Below are 20,459 nucleotides of genomic sequence, written 5' to 3'. Positions count from 1 at the left end.
CTCCCCTTTCCTTTGGTTAGGATCCAGAAGAAGGGCAGCAGGGGCAGCTAGGTGTGGAAGTGAGTGGCCCTGGAGTCAGGAGAACCAGAGTTCAAATCCAGCCTCAGAACACTTGACACACTTACTAGCTGTGTGACCTTGGGCAAGTCACTTAACCCCAATTGCCCTGCCTTCCCCCCCTCCAAAAAAAACCAAAAAACAAAAACAGAAGAAGGGCAACAATTTCTTTAATATGGAATGAGAGATGGTCCCCGAAGTCAGAGACTAAAGTTAAGCTCTTAAATTTAGCTCTGGCTCTGGGTTCAAACCCCAACTCTGCCACTTACCACCTGTCTTGGATCACTGTACCTCTTTGCCTCAGTTTCCCCATCTGTAAAATGAGGGAATTGGACTAGATCTTTTAGGATTCCTTCTACCTATAAATCTGAGTTGTTTCCCACCATTGGCACATACATACTGTGTGATCCTGGTGAAGTCACCTAACAAATCTGTCTGTGCTCTGAGGCTTATAAGTTGCAGAGAAGGTCCCAACCTGAATTGACAAGGGAGGGATTACCTCACTGGGAACTCCCTACACTGAGAAATCACGGATTCAGCCCCTCTATGATCCTATGAGTTTAACGTTTAATTAATGTTAATTAATGTTTAAGCCTGGGTTTGGTGGTGGGAGAAGCCACGACCCACCCCTATCTGCCCTCCACAGTCCAAGGCCCTTCGGGAGCGATGGCTGCTGGAGGGGGCCCCCTCCAGCGATTCCCAGGAGGACGAAGTAATGAAGAAGCAGATGCAGGAGGATGAGCAGAAAGTCAAACAGCTGGAGGATTCTATCCTGAGGTGGGCAGGCAGTGCTTCTGTCTGGTCTTGCCTCGGTGGCGTTCGGTGGTGTAGAGGGGCTTGGTCTGATCCAAGAGCTATCATGTAATCCTTAAGCATTTATTAAGCACCTGGTGTTTACCAGGTACTGTGCTAGGCACTGAGAAAACAGACAAAAATGAAACTGTCCCTGACCTCTGGGAGCTTATACTTGAATAGGGGAGACGATATATATATACACAGATATATGCACGCACATAAATGTGTGGTAATTGGGCTGGGGGGAGAGACTGGCTCTTGCCTTTAAAAGTCCCTGGTCTGAATAGGGAGCCTTTGCCTTGACTGCTGGGACTGGCCAGGGGGAGGAGCATGTGTCAGGTTGAGAGGTACTGGGAGTGTTATCCCAGGGGGATCCCTTGGTTCCGGGCCTGGCCCAGCATTAGCTGGCGGTCTCACTCTCTCTCCACTCCACGGAAGCCAGAGACCAAGCCAATAGCCCTGGGAGGGGGAGGGGATCAGAGAGAAGACTCCTGGTCCTGGCTAAGACAAAGCCTCGGTGCAGCCAGGGGGACATCCGGGCTGGGGCCTCAGATCCTGCTGGCAAGGGAGCTGCGGTCTGTGCAGAGAAGGAGACGCCTTCCCATGCTTCCCCCTCACCCAGAATCCAGGCTGAGGAAGTGTTCCTTTGAAGCTGGTCATTTTGCACAAGAGGGAAGCTGAGTCCCAGAGGAGGGAAGAGACAGTCAGGGCCGGGCCAAGTCTCAAACCCAGGTTGCCCCATAGGAAGTTTGGAGATGCTAACTTCTCACAGAGAGAGCACCCTCCTCTAATGGGATATTTGTAATGCATTTAATACAGTGCCTGGCACTTGGCAGGTTCTTAAATGCTTGTTACTTTCCCTTCTCCCTTATTGGCTCCCTGTGACTCCTGAAAACTAGCTAAATAGGGAGAATGTGGAGAAGGAAGCCTCTAAACACCCCCACAATCCCAGACCCCTTCACTGAGGTTTTTGGCCTCTTGCATCTCACAAACAAGAGTCCTCCCCTAAGCGGGGGGGATGTCTCCTGGGTCCAAGATGGGGCAGTGCCTACCTGTTCCTTACCTAGCTCTGTGACAACTAAAGTTGGCTGGCCAGCTAAAGTGCTGTGCCTGGCTGTAGAAAGGGTGTGGTCACCTGGGGAGGCAGGGGGCTGAGTGACCTCTGGCTCAGCCCAGAAGGAAGCCACACCCCCTTGGGCTCACTACCCCACCCAAGCCAGCTGTGTTTGGCTTGGGGAAGGGAGGGGTATAGGACAGTGGGAAAACCTGGGTCCTGTGAGTTATACTTTCCAGAGATTTATTGTGCTTGGGAAGTGGGTGTCTCTGGTCTGGTTCCCCTGACACTCTAGGAGAGAGAGAGGGCGTGGCCACTGGCAGGTCTCTGGAACTTACCTCTTCTTTCTTCATGTCTGCCTTTTGTCCTCCTCCCTCTCCCCCTCCCCAGCTCTCCCCATTCTCCCTCTACCACCCACCATGGCCCTCCTTCCCAACCCCCACTCCCCAGGCAGTTTGTACCTGGAAAGTGACTCAGGCCAGGCATCACAAGACCTAGGTTCTACTCCAGACTCCAGCTGTGATCCTGGGGGAAATGCCAGTTCCTGTCTGTGACTTAGTTTCCCTATTTGTAAAATGATGACTAGATGATCTCTAAGTGACTGGTTAGGTAAAAGGCCATTACCCTGATTTTGCTAACACGCTAAGAGATAAATTATATACTCTATTACTCACAGATTGTCAGAACTAGAGTAGTGCTTAGAGATCATCCAACCATTTTACTTATGGAGAGACTGGGGTCTTGAGGGGAATCGGTGGCCAAGTCTTCTGACTTTTCAGCCCCAGGATGTGTCTGTCGGTCCTCCCTGATAACCTGGGCCTCAGCAAGGATTCTGTCCTCCCCTAGGTTGGAGACTGAGCTAGAGATTCTGGAAACAGGGGACTCTGTCCCAGCGCCCAGGGAGAATGTGGTGGTCCCAGCCCAGGCCCCAGCCCCAAGCCCTGTGAAGGAGGAGAGGAAGGAAGAGAAGATCCTTAATTCCCAGAAGGTGAGGTCCCTGCAGCAAGGTGCCCTCCTCAGCAAACCCCCAATCCAAGGGGAAATCTTGAGGCTTTAAGAAGATCTGGAGGGACCGAAGAGGAGGGGAGTGTCATTCTGGGAGGGCTTCCTGGAGGGAGTGAACAGAACCCAGCTTTAGATCCCTGTGTCTCTTTCCTGCTCCCTCCCAGCAGCAGCCGGATGCTGTCCACCCTAGGCAGTTTCCTCCCTAAGATGGCTCCATTGACCCCCGTCAGCCAGGCCAGGACACACCTGGCCTTCCTGGGGCCAAAGTCAGAGTCTCCTGGACCCTCTGCTTCTCTCTCTCCTTCCTTCCCCTGGCTTCCCATCTCTTCCCCTTGGGATCCTGTCTCCAGGAGCCTGGCCCTACCTCATTACCCTCCCTGACTAAGCCAACTTTTTGTGGGCCCACCTCCGCCTGATCCAGTGGGATCCAGGACATAGGGGCCCAAAGGGGCTTTGTAGATTGTCCGGTTCAGTTGCATTTTAGAGGTTCAGAAAGAAGCTGGGTTAGAGACAGGGGCTTCTCCTGAGTTATGTTGAGTCACCACCCCCATCCTGCAGGAGGGTGCTGTGAATGTAAAAAACAACTCATTTTCCAGGAGTTAAAAAAAATGTACATGTAACACACTTTTACTGCGTTTACAACATTTTCTCCATGACTTTAAGTCTCGACAATCAATAAAACAATAAACTAGCATTTGTGGATTTCTGAGACTCAAATGCTCACATTGGAAATCTAATAACTGGGTCTCCAGCATGCCCTGGCTCCTTCTCATCTTTTTGCTTTTTCTGGCTAATACCGTGGAATCTGGGCAGGTGCAAAGGAGTGGGGTCTGGGCAATGGGGCGTGGGGAGAGGGTGGGGATACCAAGACCCAGCCAGGTTAGGTCTCTGGAAGGCTGGGGACCACGCCATGGGAACCTCAGGGTGACCTTTTCTCTGTTTTCTCTTGCAGACCCCAGTGGCCTCACCCAGAGGTAAGTGTCTGTGGTCCACCCTGGGGCTGGGAGGGTTACATTGAGAAGATTCAGGCGGGAATGATAGTGTGGTGCCCTCTGGTGGCCAGAGATGGGGATGCAGGAGAAACTGCTGGAGGGGTCCCTTTCTGGATGCTCTAGCCTGGTTAGCTTGGAGAAGCTCAGAGATCCTCCTTAAACCCTTCGTTTTTGTTTTTAATGGGGGAATAAAGACCCAGGGAAGGAAAATGAGAGCTGGAACTAGATTCCAGTCTCCCTAAATGCATTGCAACTCTGGGTCTCTTCGGTCCCCCAGTCTACCTACACCTGTTTGCTTCTCTCCCTAGGTAGTAGAAAGAGCCCTGGGTGTGGGGTATGGAGACCCGATCCAAGTCTTGTCTCTATGAATTTGGGGAAATGCCTTCCCCACTCTGGGCCCCATCTGAAAATTGAGAATAATTCCTATGGCCTCTTCCAGCCCTCAACTGTAGGATAATATTTTTTCTGAGCAAAGTTCCTTGTATCTGGGCCTCAGTTTCTGTCTGCGATATGGGATTTTTCCTCTGGGGAATGTATTGTTGGGGCAGGGCTAGGTTCCGTCTCTCTATCATATCTCCTGATTCTTTCTCTTCCTGAGCAGAGAAGAAAGTCACCAGCAGCCCCATGAAGGTGGTGGAAGGCACTGAGATGATGAAGGCAGGTAGGTGGTGAACCTCTTTCCCCCTTCTGCACCCCCAGGAGGGCTTTGGGCCAGCCCCTGCTGCCAGGGAGGGGTCCATTGTCCTCTAGAGCCACCTCCCTGTCACCTCCATCGCTGTCCATGACATTCAGCCAACTTTCAGTTATCTGGGAGTGTGGATTATCTATGCGGTCATCTTTGACATGCTGACTAACTAGCCTGTTATGGCCCTAGTGAAACCATTCCACTGTGGCAGTGATACTGGCCCAGGGGATGGGGCTTTAGATTATTGGGGATTTTTCATCATCTGGGATTAGTGGGGGCTGGGGACTGCTGAGAGTTGGCTGTGGGCCTAGCTCTGATCCGGGCTGGAAATAAGTACCAGGCAGGAAGGACTTTGCTCTGAAAGCCTGGTCCAGAGTTCTCAGAGGACTCCTCAGGTCTGCTTCTGCAGCAGAATGTCCGGACCGAGGCCTTCCCAGGTCCCTCTGCTCAGGGCCCTGGGTCTCTCCACATGGGACACTCTGTCTGCCACTCTCATGGGCTGGCCCATCTGCTTTGGCTGCCCCTCAAACACCACCCTCCCTTCCTTGGAGGAGTGGGCTCACTCGCATGGTAGCCTTAACCCAACGCTGCCTCACTGCTTCCGAGTCCCGAGTGCCTCCGGCTGTCTGGGTCAGCCACTTTCCTTCCTGCCTGTGACACTGTCACCCGTGTAGGCCCCAGCCCTGCCTGGCCTGATCTCAAGGGAACCAGCTCATTCTTCCAGTAGAGGCAATGTCAGAGACGTCAGGGTTCAGGATGAGTGAGTTTTCTGAGCCCCAGGCCCTGGGGTGACAGCAGACACTTGCGGGAAAGCTGGGGAGTTCCTGTTAACACAGCATGCAATTCATCTTAAGGCTGCATGGGTTCTGAGAAAGAGAGAGCTGGGAACCAGTTGGGAAGAGTGTAAGAGTTTGGAGCCAGACTATACCGTGAGCCTTTTGTGAAAGAAATTCACTCAGCCAGAGCAGAAGAATCACCTTGGGAAAGAGGGGAGAAAACAGGGCCACGGAGGGAGTATCTCCATTGTTAGTGTCAGGAGTGGAGACTGGGGAAAGAGGGGAGAAGATGAGGCCACAGAGGGAGCATCTCCATGCTTCCCCTCAGGAGTGGAGACTGGCTATGAACCATTGGTGCATGGCTGTCAGGATCCAAAGGATCTCAATAGGCCAGAAGAGTGGACCAGATAGAACAAGATGAAATGTAATACGGATAAATAATAAGACCTACATTTGTGTTTAAAAGAAAAAAGAACTGCCTAGATGATCGGTGGAGGCACGACTAGGCACAGTAATTCCTAGCAGAAGGCCAGAACATGGCAGGTGATGGCCCCATTCTCTCTTCCCTAGTCTGACAACCGAGAGGCCTGGATTTAGCTCTGAAACTTTGTCTTGGCATCTCCTTAGATTGTAAGTTCCTTGTGGGCAGGGACTGTCTTTTACCTCTTAGTACATCGTGATGGCACGTAACGAGTGCTTAATAATCGATTGATTGATTGATGTGTTAGAAAGGATGTCATTAAGCAGAAGAGGATGAGGGGATGAGGGAACACCCTGGAAGAGGATCAGGTGAAGGAATTGGGAATTATTAGCTTGGAGAAAAGAAGACGAGGGGTGGGCAATGGAGAGATAATAGCTGTCTTGGCCTCTTTGAGGGGGCCATCATACAGCAAGGGGCTTGGAATTGTTCTGCTTGGCCCAGAAGCCAGAACTAGAAGCAGGTATCAAGGCTAGCCACGGACCCAGGCCTTCCTTACTCTGAAGCCAGGCTCATATCATTCACATATGTAGTATAATCCTTAGCATTTAAAGGTGGAATGGGATGTAAAGACCATCTAGGGTCACCTCCCTCATTTTACAGATGGAGAAACTGGGGTTCAGTAAGGGAAAGTGACCCAAGGTCACAGAAGTGGGACTGTTAGGATTTGAACTCAGGTCTTCTGATTCCAAAGCAGTCCACAGCATGGAGAAGGGGCAGCACAACTAGGAGGAAATTTGGAGGCCGGATGCCTTGTTGGGGGAAGCTGAGGCTCAGAGAAGGGAGGAATTTGCCTGAGGTCACCCAGTTGAGCCAGGACTTGAAGCCTGTGACTCCCAGCTCCTTCCTCTGCAGCGGAGGGCTGCTCCTTGTGTGGCCGTCTCACTCTCGCCTCTGCTCGGCCTTTTCTCTTCTGCTCCCTCGCCCGCCCACCCACCCACCCGCCTCACTCCTTTGCTCGCTCCTGCTTGGCCCAAGGTTGGGGCTGGGGCCTGGGGTGCTCCTGTGGTAATTCCTGTCCCCCTTTATGTCTCAGCCATGTACTCTGTGGAGATAACCGTGGAGAAGGATAGGGTGACTGGAGAGACCAAGGTTCTGTCCAGCACCACCCTGCCCCCTCAGGAGCCCTTTCTGCAGGGGGTGAAGGTGTATGAGGACGAGATGAAAGGTAGGCCGCCAGCCTCCCTCGCGATGAGGCCCTGATGCTGCCTGGAGGAGCGAGGACCCAGGCTCCAGGACCCCACCCTCCCAGGGCTGAGGATCCCCTACACCCGAGGGTTCTTCTTCTCACAGCAGCCCCTGACAACCTGCCTGGTTCACAATCTACACAGCCTGGGGACTAAGTCTGGGCAGCCTAGGACACCCAGCTGAAGGGCACTAGTGCTCTGGGAGAGTTAGCATCCAAAGAATGTTAGAGCTAGGAGGCACCTTGGAGCTTACAATCCATTAATGTCTTCTCTTACATTTGGGGGGATCTGAGGCCCAGACAGCGTGGCCAAGGTCCCACAGCCCATGGGCTCCCTTCAGATGCTTCTCTTGAGGCAGGCTTCTCCTTTATTCCTCCCTTCCCCCTACTTCTATTGTAGGGCCCTCCCACCGATAACCTGGACACTATTCCTGGGGGATTCAGAGCCAGCCAAACTGGACCCAGGTTGCTTAGTGACAGAAAGGTGATCCATCTCCATAGCAGCCATGGGCTGGCAGGATCCCTGACCCTACTGCAGCCTCTTGGCAGCCTGAGTGTCTCTATTCCCTCCCACCCATCACTGCTCCCTCCTGGTGCCCTGGCCTCACCCTCACCCCATGCCAGCCCAGTGCCCAGATTGGGTGGAGCAATGGTGCCACCCAGTGGTCAGAGCAGCAGCTACCCCTCCCCCTAGCTTGGCCCTGTCTGGTTCTATTCAGAGGAAGCTCAGGCTGGGGGCCCCCAACAGGATCTCGCTCCCGGCTGCTGATGCTGCAGGAACTCAGCACTCTCCATCCCTGAGCTGGGAAAGAACCCGGGGCTAGGTGCCAGAGAGGCTGGAATTCCAACCCTGGCTGCCCTGCTGGACTGCCTGTGTGACTTTGGGGAGGTCATCTGCCTTCTCTGTACCTTCCCTATCCATAAAAAGGGGGTGGTTTACTGTCTTTTACCCCACATCTCAGGGCCATGGCCAGAGAGTTGTGGTGAAAGTGATTTTAAGTCCTGAGGTCAAAGTTCTCAAAAAGGACCTTTAGCTTCAAAGCCACTGTTCAGAGCTTAGGAGAGAAGGTGTTAGAATCAAAGCACTTAGAGCTGTTAAAGACCCTTGTGTTCAACGCTGTCATTTTATGGTTGTGGAAACTGAGGTAGAGGAGGGATGGACCTTGTACAAGGGCACCCAAGGCAGGAAATGAGCAGGACTATCCAAATGAGGGGGTTTGTCCACCAGATATTTAGTCAAAGCCTTCAGGTACCTTCTGTCTTCCCTGGAGTCACCCTCAACAGCTACCACAGAAAGAAGATAATTATTTCTTCAGATCTAAATTCATGCCTTCTGAGCTTCTTGCTACTTACCAAAGGAGGGAGAGATTGAGTGCTCTCAGGGTTGAGGTCAAAGCTCTTGACCTCCACAGAGTGACCCTTACTGATTACACTAAGAGGGAAAGATGCAATTCTCCTAGATCCAAGTTCAGGCCTCTTGAGCCCCTAGGGTCACCTTTACCTGTTACCTTAGGACAGCATCAGGATTCCCAGCTCCCAGGTCAAACCCTGGCCGCATCTGTGTTCAGCCCTCCTTCCCAAGATCCCAAGGTCTCACAGTCTTGTCTCCTCTCTCCCCTTGCTTCCTTCCTTCTTTCTCCCCTCTTACAGTGGTTCATGCAGTGGACGGCACCGCAGAGAATGGCATTCACCAGTTGAGCTCCTCTGAGGTAGATGAGCTGATCCACAAAGCGGATGAGGTGACGCTGAGCGAGGTGACAGTGACAGCAGCCCCCGAAGCCCGGGGGACCCCTGAGGTGGCCAGGTCCACCCCCCGACGGGAGATCACCGGAGTACAGGCACAGCCGGGAGAGGCCTCCTCTACTGAGGCGAGCCAGGAGCAGCCAGTCACCATGATCTTCATGGGCTACCAGAATGTGGAGGATGAGGCAGAGACGAAGAAAGTCCTGGGATTACAAGATACCATCAAGGCCGAGCTGGTGGTGATTGAGGACCCAGCCCCACCCAACGGGAGCGCCCAGGAACCATCAGCCAGCGCGGTCACCACTGCCCCAGACAGCAAGGAAGAGAACCAGGTTGGGGAAAAGCCCGGCCTCCAAAGCCCTCCAGTAGACGTCACAGCCAGCGCAGACAAAGACCTGGATATGAAGAAACAGCGTTGTCGATGTTGTTCTGTAATGTGAGGCCCCCAGGGCCCGTTGTCCCCTGGCCCTGACACCGCCTTTGAGCCACTCTGTGCCGTGCCCATGCTGGCCATTCTGCCAAGGCCCAGCGTCTTCACACACACACCAGACAGACAGTAGATACACACACACACCATACCACACCACACCAAATTTTATTGACACGAAGATCTCTTTATGAAACAGAAAACAAACCACCTTTATCCCTGTTTCTCCTGCAACCCTTAACATACTCTTAATAGCACCCACACACCCATACTCAGAAATAAACACACTTGCACCCCTGTGCACACACCAAACACTGAGATACACGCAGATCAATGCCCCGTCACCCAGACACACTCAGAGAATGATGCACATTCTTCCAGAAACACACATATTTGGTCACACTGAGAAATATTGTATGCAGGGACCCAGGATCAGATTATGCAGGCCTACATCTCAATAATCACACACACACACACACACACACACACAAGCACTCCAGATCCACAGTCAGACAAGCGCATCCATATGGACACACGGACATTCAGATAGACAGAGACATCGATTCAAGCGACACATTCAGCCTAGCCGCAGTCCCCTCACTCATTTACAGACACACAGATGTACTCTTCCTTCCCTGCCCCCCCTTCTTAACCAAGGATGAGAACTGTGCGGTTTGTAAAGGGTTCACAGCCCCACCTTGCTGATGGAGCAGCGTCAGCCCTCCCAAATCCCTGCCTTCAGCCCGAGCCCACTTCCCACCCTGGCATGGTGGGCTGTGGGGAATGCGAGCCTGCAGATGGAGTCCACGAAGTCTCCTTTTCTATCCTGAAGTGTGGTCTGGTGGAAGGAGTGCTGGATTCAAGGCAGAGGGCCCAGGTTCAAAGCCCAGCTCTGCTACTTAGTGTCTGTGACCACAGGAAGGTCACTTCTCTCCGGTTCAGTTCCCTCATCTGTAAAATGAGGCTGTTGGATAAGATGGCCTCGAGGCCCCTTCCAGCTCTAGATCTTTGGTCCTGTCCTTTGAAGAGGATGGATGGGTTGAGTTTCTGGCCCCGTTCTCCCACTTGTCTTTTGGAGGTGAGGGATGTTCTCGAAGCATTGAGCTGGACCTGAGTGGTGGCCCCCGGAGGGGTGGCCCCCTAGGAGGCAGCCCCATTGGGATTCTGCACCTCCCTGGCTCTGTGCCTGTGAATGAATTAGGAACTTCCCAGTGTGGGTGTTTCCTCCCCAGCTCTCCCTAGGAGCTAGTTTTACTCGGTCCTGCTTGCGCGTGGTGACTCAAAAACCAGAACTTTCCTCCTTTCTGGCGCTTGTGAACCTGGAACCAGCCGAAGAAGGGGAGGTAGCGATGGAGAACCAGAACTGGACTTATGAGACTGTATGGATGTGGCCTCAGCCCTGGGGTGGGAGTGGCCAGGGAGAGGGTTCTTCCCCAGAAACACTCCTGGCATGAATGATGGGGTTTGGTTCAGTGAAAACTGGGCCTCCTTTCCTCACCCTCAGCAGAAAGACTCCAAAGCCCTTGCTGTCTTGAGTTTTGCTTGGTAAATTTTTGCTCTAGAATGTAGGGACATTGTTGGAGATGCTGCTGTGAACTCTCAGGCCCTCTTCAGGTACAGAGCCCAGGTCTAGAACCTGCTGGTGAGTCTAGATCTCCATATGGGAGTTACACTCTCCAAAGGCCTAGGAGCCTTCCAGGGCTAGGCTGTTGAGATGGTCAGTCTGGACCAAACCTGCCCTCAGATGCTAGGCCCCTCCCCCCCCCGGGACCAGATTAGGGTGAGCCAGATGCAGTTGGAACATGGGGTGGCAAGGGGCAGGGCCCTCTTCCCACCTATGGGCAGCAGGTACCCCTACAGAACCACAGCAATGGCTCTTGGAGATCCTTGAAACCCCTTCCTCTAGAGGAGGGGAGTACAGTTGCAGAAAGGTTGGGTGAGTTCCCAGGCACTCAACCTCACCTGAGGCAGAGCCAAGGCTGTCTGTGGTTGTGGGTACCCCTAGCATGCTTCTTCCTAGCTGATCATGCTCCCTCCCCACTTTGATCCCCTGGGCCTTCTCCATCTGGTGCTTCTCTCTTTGGCTGAGCCAGGCCCGGGGTAGGAGGGGACTTGATCTGGAGCTGCCAAGAGACTCCCCTCTCCCTCTCCTATGCCATCTTCTCCTGTCTGCTTTGCTGGCCAATTTTGCTTTGGTGGGGAACAAAAGGATGCACCCTTGTCCCTAGCCCAGGATAGTCTAGAAAGACCCAAAGTCTTGGAGCTGGGCCCTTACTTCAAGGGACAAGGGCTACATACAGGCCCCAGGCCCAGGTGTGGAAGCTGGGTTCTTTGTGAGCCCCTCCCTCTGGAGCAGCCTGGCCCACTTCCTCTTCTTGCTGAACAGAGGCTAGCTTTCACTGGTCTTGCTTCAGATCAGGGTTTGGTCTATGATGGCCTGTCCTGGCTGGCCTGTGATCGTTCCTTTAGTGAACCAAGGAGTTTTGGGACAAAGACTCCCCGCCCCTGCGAATGCTCAAGTTACCCCTACCAGAAAGAACATTGCTTTCACACCCATGACCCCATGGTCCAGTAGTCCCCAATTTTGTGAATTCTAAAAGCTACAGACTAACGAGCTAGATGCCAGTGCCCAGGAAAATTGTATTCTAGGGGGTTTGGAAGTATTTAGAAAGGGAAGTAAATGGTGATCACTAGAAGCCAGCATGAGTCCACTAAGACGAAGCCCTGCCAACCTCTCCTTTTTTGACAGGGTTATTGGACTGGTAGGTCACAGAAGGTTAGAGGCCATCATTAACCACATGGGTTTTGGCAGTCCTGACTGGTGTCCCATGTGGTATGAATAGAGTTAATGTAAGGATTTCAATGCTAGTGATATTTTTCCCTCCAAAATATTAAATATGAAATTATGTATGTACCCGGGATACTTGTGTGGCAGTTTTTCAGTATGAAAATAGACATGATTTCCTCTTATTTTGATCTAACATATCCCTGACTGCTGCCACCCCTCCCTCTAATTCTGGATGTATGTGCTAGAAATATCCCCCTCAACTGCTTGGAGCCATCTCTAACCCAAAGTTGTCTGTGGTAATGATTTTGGGTGCCCTCTTCACACACATGATGTATACACATACATGCACGCGTGCACACACTTTCCTGTCTCCCAATCTATGTTGGCTTTGAATTCCCAAGACCTCTCCCCACCCCCCAGCTCAGTGCCATGAGCCAGACCCCATGGGCCATGTCTTGAAACAGACCCCTGGGGCCCAGTGGGGGTGAGCTCCCTCCAGGCCAGCCTGGCCAGGCAGGTCCCTGCCCTCGCCCCTGGTATGGGAGGGGTACGGCACCCCCACAATGCCTTTCCACTAGTCCATGTTGGCCCAGAGACCCGAGCAGGGAGGGAAGGTGTGGGCACCTTTATACCTCCCTCCTTTGTTTATTATGTCATTAAAGCTGATTGTCCCCCTACCCAAAGTCTGCCCCAACTCTGTGCCTCCCATAAGTGTCCTTCCTTCTCTCTGCCCTCTTTCAGTGAAAAGGCCCTTATGAGTTCCACTCACTGTTTGTACCGACAAAACTACCCCACAAAACTCTCCTCCCTCCCCCTTTGGAGATGCAAATAAACAGTGTGAACAGCCTGCCCCTACCAGCTTCCCTGATCTCTTTCTTGGGGAGGGTTAAAATCCGGAAGAGCTTCCTGGAGGAGGCAGGACCCTAGGCAGCTGGCGCCTGGGGCCCCATGCTGGTAGGTGTGTCCCTACGAAACCCTGGTGATTAAGTCATAAAAAGAGGTGGCTTCTGGTCATAGCTGCTGATGCAATATCCATGGGGCTTCTAACCAACACTTCCCATCTTTCTGGAAGCTTGCTCCAAGCCGCTTTGGGGTCACATTTTTCCAAGTGGGAGCTGGGTACAGGTGCAGGGCTCCTAGAATGGCCCCAGCTTATGCCCAGTCTAGGAAGAGTCACCCACGAGACAGGTGAGTCTAGACTTGAGCCATGAATTCCAACTCCCCTTCTCTGCTGTCCAAAACAAAACCTTCACTTTTATTTGGAAAGGCTGCGAATGGGGCCCAGGATGAAGACTTGAGGGTTTGGGAGGCTTGGGAGGGAGCTGAGGAGACAGGAGAGGAATTGCGGCTTCCCTGGTTTTTCATTAAGTTTGTTCATCAGTATTGTCAGGACATTCCAGATGGGGGACATACTTTCCCTGGGGCTTCCTTGCCCCATCCTGGGTACTGTCTGGGTTCCAGATGGCGGTCCTATCCTCATCCCTTTTTCCCTAGCTTCTTCCTTGTAGATTACCTGCCCAGGATATGCTCTCACCTGTGGGGAGAGGAACTACCTCAGTTCCTGTTTTGAAGGGGAAAGGGGCCAGTGGAGTTATATAGGGAAGAAAATGAGCCAGGGCCAGACTGGTGGAGATCTGGGAGAAAACATTTCTGAGGATTCCTCTAAGCCTTGGCTCTTAGAGAAGGTGTTCTAGCCACAATGGGAGAGAAGATAGCTGAAATTTTGATTAGACTTGATCTAGTCAGACTGGGGGCAGAGCTAAGGGTATTGGGTGGGGAAAGAGTGAATTATTCAGAGATTTAGGCCTGAAGGGCCATAGATTTCAAACTAGACTAGACCTGGGAGGTCAGCTAGTCTATCCCCTTGGTTTTCCAGATGAGGCAATGGGCCCAGAGTGATGAGGTGGATGGCTGTTTGCAGAAGGGCTGGACGAGCTGGCTTATGAGGTTCCTTCTTGCTTTGGGAATCTAGGCATCCCTTTGGGAACTGGTCCCTTTATTCTGGGCCTTTAGACAGGGAAGAAGGTGGGGCTCAGGTCTAGACTCACCTGTCTTGTGGGTGAGTCTAGCTAGACAGGGCATGAGCTGGGGCCATTCTGGGAGCCCCACACCTGTATATTATTACATCCCCAGACTGGCCATTCCAATCGTAGATCATTGGGATACTATATGTGGGGTAAGGATCAGGGAGCCAGGGTTTCATATGATTGGTGGTAATGGAGGAGTGTTTGAGGAAGTAACACTGGATGTGGGAAAGAGCCCCTGGTGGGGGAAATCAGGAGTCCTGATGAAGTAAGGTAATAATCGTGAAGTTCTTAGCACAGTGCCTGGCACATACATAGTAAGTGCTGTATATGTACTATACATAATATTATGTTATTGTGTCACATTTGTATTACAACTTGCAGGGTGACCCTGGGCAAGTCACTTCTCAACACCTAAGTTTTCATTTTCTGTGAAATGAGGGTAACTGTATCTGCCGCCAAATCAGAAGCCAATGGAAACATTCAAATCTGAAGAACCAGAATGGGGAAGGGGAGAGTTCAGGGAGAGTTGGTCTTGGAGAGTTCCAAGTGGGGGATATACTGCTTGTATTTCTCATCACCTTCTTCCCTCAAGGGGATGTTGTGAAAAGGCAATGAGAGAAGGTGTGGAAAATAGACCCTGCATTTTTCTTTGTCCCCTTCCTCCAGACCGATCTCTGGGCCCTGGGTGCCCACTGGCCCTGACCTGATCTAGACCTAGCCCAAGCCGTTCCCCCTCAATGTTGAGATACCCACGTCCGTGGCAGGTGCTCTGCACCACGACCAAGATCCAGGTAGGAGCCCCACTGTTCCCCCACTCCTCAATGACACCCTATTCCCCACCAGCCACCAGATCGTGATCTTTCTGCCGCCTGGATTCCTAGAGCCCTACACTCCCCATGCCCAGACCTCGACTTTAGAAGTGGGAAGGCCTGCCTATGCTGATTACTTACTGAATAACTATGGACTCTTCTTTTCTTTGGACCCCCCCATAAGAGAATAATTATACCTCCCCGCCTCCTATGCAGAGTGGTTGTGAAAGTTAAGTTGGACGTCAAAGAACTCTGGAAAGTGGAAGCAGCCAGACACACAGATGGGCCTGTTTGGTTTTTGGAAGGCAGACCCACCTTTGGTTTTCTTAGAGCAAATAATGTCAGAGCTGGGAGGGTCCTTAGAACACAGGATATCAGAGCCAGGAAGGCCCTTAGAACACAGGATATCAGAGCCAGGAGGGCCCTTAGAACACAGGATATCAGAGCCAGGAGGGCCCTTAGAACACAGCGTCAGAGCTGGGAGGGCCGTTAGAGAGCTAAGAGGGCCCTTAGAACTCCAAATGTGAGAGCTGGGAGGGGACTTAGAACATGGGATGTTAGAGCTGGGAGGGGCTTTAGAACATTCACAGGATGTCAGAGCTGGGAGGGCCCTTAGAACACAGAGTGTCAGAGCTGGGAGGGGCCTTAGAGAGCTGGAAAGGCCCTTAGAACATAGAATGTTAGAGCTGAGAGGGACTTTAGAACACAGGATGTCAAAGCCAGGAGGGCCCTTAGAGGCTTCTCAAATCCAGCTTCCTTATTTTATAAATGGGGAATCTGAATGGGGAGAGAAGCACTTAAAAGAAACCCAGCCTAGGGGCAGCTAAGTGGTGCAGCCAGTAGAGCACCGGCCCTGAAGTCAGGAGAACCTGAGTTCAAATGCAGCCTCAGACACTTGACACACTTACTAGCTGTGTGCCCTTGGGCAAGTCACTTAACCCCAATTGCCCTGCCTTCCCCCCTGCAAAAACAAAACAAAACAAAAACCAGCATGAGGGCGGGGAAGGCCAGGTCAGGAGTAGAACACTGCTCCCTGTCTCCCAGTCTTCGTTCCCCTCTCCAATGTTGTCTTCGAGGAGTCTCTATAAGCAATATCAGCAGGAGCCCCTGTCCCTCTCTCTGGAATCCAGATGAGTGTTATCCAGACAGGGGGTTAGGGAAAAGGTGGCTTTGAACGGGAAGGGAGGAAATCAGGTCCAGAGAGTGGACCTCCAGAGAGGGAGGCAGGTCTGCTGGATGGGTAGAAGGGCTTAGCCTGGAAGAAACATCACCTCTCTTTTCATGTATCCGAGGAAACATTTGTAGGGAAAGAGTCAGCCTTGTTCTGTCTGGCCTCAGCAGTCAAAATCAGGAGCACTGGGTCAAGAGGCTCTCTGTAAGACCGAGCTTACAAAGAATTAGAGAGCTGCCTCAGGTGGTAGTGAGTTCCCCATCACTAGGGGTCTTCAAGCAGAGGTTGCATGGCCACTTGTCAGAGATTTCGAGGGAATTCTGGTTCAGGGATCTAGGTGGGATTCCATTGTCGAGGGTCCTCCTGGGTCTGGGATTCTGGAACTCTAAAGACCCTGGATTTTTGAGACCTTTCAGGTCAGAATGCCTTTGGGTAAATCCCCTGCCTTTGGGCCGCCTACTTCCTCATCTATAAAATCAGGACGTTGGACTACGTGATTTCTGAGGTTCTTTCCAGCTCAGAATCTGTGATCCCAGCAATTTCTAAGTGTTATTCAGCCCCTGACAAGCTATGAATGAACCCTGTTCTTCAAGCCTGGAGGCAAGAGAGAGGATAAGATCGCGTGGGGCCTATGGGGGCCAAGGGCTGACCCCACAGGGCCCCAACCGCTGAGAAGCCTTGGTATTGGGCATCGTGCCCACCCCAGCCCTTGAATTCTGCCCACCTGAAGTAGGGGGGAAGATATCATCTTTCTGGCCCCTCCTGCCCAACGGGACCTGGACTTTGTTTCAGGAGCCCCTGAGGGGGGTGGGGCAAGGGAACAGGGGAGCCAGGCTCTCAGGCCACACCTGCTCCCCTCCCTGGCAACCTGAGCAGCTGGGGCGGGGCCCAGGGAGGGTGGTTGGGGCTGGGCCAAGCTGGGAGCGGTCATTTGGTCATTTCTGACCAAGAACGTTGAGCCAGCGGTATCTGAGGAACAGAGGGATCCAGCTTGGGGTCGGTAAGTGAATTTCTGAAGGGAAGGAGACCCCTGGCATAGAGGGACTATGGAGAGATGAAAGGGGTGGGGTGAGGTCTGCGTGATTGTTTCTGTATGTGCCTCTGAGGGTGAGATTGTCTGATTGTCTTTGTATGGGTAATAGGACAGGGATAATTGTCTTTGTGTGTTTCTGTGAGAGTGTGTGTGTACATCTCTGTGTACCTGAAAGATTGGACTTCATGATTGCTAATTGTCCTTTCTAGTCCTAAACTTCCTAATTCTGTACATGAGTCTATGAATACGTTTGTGTTTAAGTCTGAACAGGTGTTTCTGAATGTGAGTGTAAATGTCTTCGTTTGTGTGGGGGAGGGTGTATTTGGAGAGTGCATCTGTGTAAATGTATGTCTGAGTATGAGATTGCATGGGAAGGGTGTAGAAGGAGACAGTACATTGTGTAAATAGGAGAGTTTGTATGGGATTGTCCTTGTATGTGTAAGTGGAAGTACGTGACTTGTAAAATCATGGAGTTTCAAGATGAAAAGGATGTTGGGGATGTTCTAGTCCAACCCTTTTAGTTTTACAGTTGAAGAAATTAAGTCCCAGCATGGGGAAGGGGCTTGTCCACAGAGGTAGTAAGTACCAGTTTTGGGACTAGAGCCTGGGTCATCTGATTCCAAATCCAGGCCTCTATCCACCGTACCATACTGTTCTGGCTGAGCGTTTGTATGGATCAGGGCAGGATTTACATATCTCTCCTCTGCCCCTTCCCCATCAGGCTGTCCTGGGATTTGTGGAGTTGTTTCAGCTCTGAGGTCAGAAACTCCTTATCCGCTTTATGTGACTTCCCAACAGGGAGAAATATCTCAAAAGGGGAGCAGGCCGCTTCAAGAAATGGGGTCCTCCTCACTGATGGCCTTCAAGCAGACCCTGGGTGACTGTTTAGTGGGTAGGTTCTAGAAGAAAACCTCATTCAGGTGCAGGTTGGCCCAGGAGGCCTCTGAGGGCCCTTCAGACTGTGGGGTTTGCTGTGATAGGATACTGAATGTCTAGAAAGGATGTTTAGAACACAAAATATCAGTGCTGAGAGTGTGACCATAGAACACTGAATATCAGAGCTGGGAAGATCTCTCAGGACACAGAACACAGAATGTCAGAACGTGAAAAAAATTTAAAAATGCTAGATGAGTTGGAAAGGACCCTAGAACAAAGAACACCAAATGTCACAGCTTTTTAAAAAAAAAAGTCTAAAAATGTTGAATGTTAGAACTGGAAAAACCTTAGAACACAGAACACAGAATGTCAGAGCTTAAAAAATAATATAAAAATGTTGAATGTTAGAACTGGAAAAACCGTAGAACAAAGAATACAGAATGTCAGAGCTTGAAAAATAATATAAAAATGTTGAATGTTAGAACTGGAAAAACCTTAGAACACAGAACACAGAATGTCCAAGTTGAAAGGGACCTTAGAAGTCAGCTAGTAGGATCTGCCCATTTAAAGATGAAGAAACCGAGGCTTCCCTTTCATTGGGGGCCAGAAGGGACAAGGGGTTCTTGGAATTCCTCCTTGTCTTCTAGGCAGTGGCTTATCAGCGTGGCCCAGCTGCTCCTAAATCCATGCTCGTCCCCAGCATACCCTTCATGCCCTCTCTTGGCCTCAGTCTTCACTGGTAAACATATAGGCCTATAGGTAAGAGCCCTCCTTGGACTTGGTGAGTTGAGGTGAGGCAAGGCAGAGAGAGATGGCCTGTGAAATTTTGGCCAGGTATGTGAGCTGGTGCTCACTCTGGTTGAGCAGCAACCTCTGGTGGCTGGAATGATGTCTCCTTAAATGCGGGGCCTTGTCCTTGAGAAACCAGGCTGGGGTTGCCAACCTGCTGTGTAGGCTTTAGCAAAAGGTAAAGGCCACAATGAGCTATCCAAAGTCTTGTGGCTGAGAGAGAGAGAGAGACAGACAGGCAGAGAGACAGAAAGACAGACCAAGAGAGAAGGGAGAGGAGAGGGGAGAGAGAGAGAGAGAGAGAGAGAGAGAGAGAGAGAGAGAGAGAGAGAGGGAGAGAGAGGAGAGAGAGAGACAGGCAGAGAGACAGAAAGACAGACCAAGAGAGAAGGGAGAGGAGAGGGGAGAAAGAGAGAGAGAGGGAGAGAGAGAGAAAGAGAGAGAGGAGGGGGGCAGGGAGGGAGGGAGGGAGAGGGAAGGAGATTTTGAGAGGCTTAGAGTCAAGATACAGTCAGGGTAAGGGCTGTGGTCTGGGGGTTGGGATTGAGGTCAGGGGTTAATGTGGTTAATCATTGGTTTTGGAACTAAAAGAAATGTACGGATTTTGTGGTACAATCCCTTCATTTTAAAGGGTTTTGTTTTTTCCTTCCCTGCCTCCCATATGGGGGAGGGGAATGAGAAGGAGAAAATCAAATTCTTATTCATTAAAGAAAATTTTTAATTTTTTTTTAAGTAGACATAGGAGCAGCTGGGTAGTGTAGTAGATAGAACACTGGCCCTAGAATCAGAAGGACCTGAGTTCAAATTTGGCCTTAGCCACTTATTAGCTGTGTGACCCTGGGCAAGTCACTTAACCCTGATCACCTCAAACAAACAAAAAAAGAGTGGACATACAATCCCCTCATTTCAAAGGAAGAAAACTTACCTACATTGAGGTAGAGGGACTTGTCCGAGGTCATACAAGTAGATTTGGAGCGATTTGTTCACTGATCTTTCAAAAACACCTCAGCAGAAGTCAGTAGAAGGAAGTACTAGTATCCTTTGGGGAGAAGGAAAATACTTAGTGTAAAAGAACATCAGATTTGGGGGGTGGGGGAAGGCAATCAGGGTTAAGTGCCTAGTAAGTGTCTTAGATCAGATTTGAACTCAGGTCCTCCTGACTCCAGGGCTGATGCTCTATCCACATCAGATTTGAAATCAGATTACCTCAGTTCAAATGCCAGCTTTGTCTCTGACTCGCTGTACAATCTTGGACAAGTAAACTAGCCTCTCTGGGCCCCATTCACTACCTTGATAAACCTTCCTCCAAGTTCCCTTCCAGCTTTCAATTTATGGCTTCCTGGAAGAGATAAATCTGCCTTGAGAGGAGAAGAGGTCCAGGATTGACCAGGAAGACAATAGGGGATGAATTCCAATGGGTTGAGATCCAAGGTCATTGAGTGTCCAAGAGGAGCCTTTGGGTGGATCTCTGGCATGCTTGTCTTCCCTGGTTCCAAGGTTCTGTCTTAGGGAACAGGGGGAGAGGTAGGAGGGAGAGGCCGTGGCTATATGAAGTTTCTCTGGGTGGTGGCACTTTGTTGGCATCCTGGTCTGACTTCCCAGGAGACCTTTGACCCTTCCTGGATGGTGGCCAGTTTCAAGGAAGAGATAAGGAGTTTGAAATATAGCCCTTGGGCCATAAATACAGTTTCAGTAAGAGAGGAATTGGGGTAACTGGGCCTTGACCTCACTCTCTAATGACTAGATCTTTCCAGAAAGAGAATGACTT

At 51.3% G+C, this 20,459-nt stretch overlaps 1 protein-coding gene across 2 annotated transcripts in view; it reads left to right on the top strand.

Annotated features, from left to right (window-relative positions):
* Positions 1-12,841, top strand: part of PALM (paralemmin) — a 30,485-nt gene extending 17,644 nt beyond the window's left edge. Inside the window, exons 4-9 of one of the 2 annotated variants that reach the window (XM_036740895.1) lie at positions 704-834; positions 2,753-2,894; positions 3,864-3,885; positions 4,505-4,564; positions 6,879-7,010; positions 8,679-12,841. In XM_036740895.1, the coding sequence (XP_036596790.1) occupies positions 704-834; positions 2,753-2,894; positions 3,864-3,885; positions 4,505-4,564; positions 6,879-7,010; positions 8,679-9,211 (1,020 nt within the window). In that variant the 3' untranslated portion in view covers positions 9,212-12,841. The remainder of the gene's footprint in view (positions 1-703; positions 835-2,752; positions 2,895-3,863; positions 3,886-4,504; positions 4,565-6,878; positions 7,011-8,678) is intronic. The other variant, XM_036740896.1, reaches the window with a different exon arrangement.
* Positions 12,842-20,459: the final 7,618 nt, after the last annotated feature.

Source organism: Trichosurus vulpecula, chromosome 1 (assembly GCF_011100635.1).
Source record: "Trichosurus vulpecula isolate mTriVul1 chromosome 1, mTriVul1.pri, whole genome shotgun sequence".
Taxonomy (NCBI): domain Eukaryota; kingdom Metazoa; phylum Chordata; class Mammalia; order Diprotodontia; family Phalangeridae; genus Trichosurus; species Trichosurus vulpecula.
This window is presented reverse-complemented; position numbering and strand designations above follow the sequence as displayed.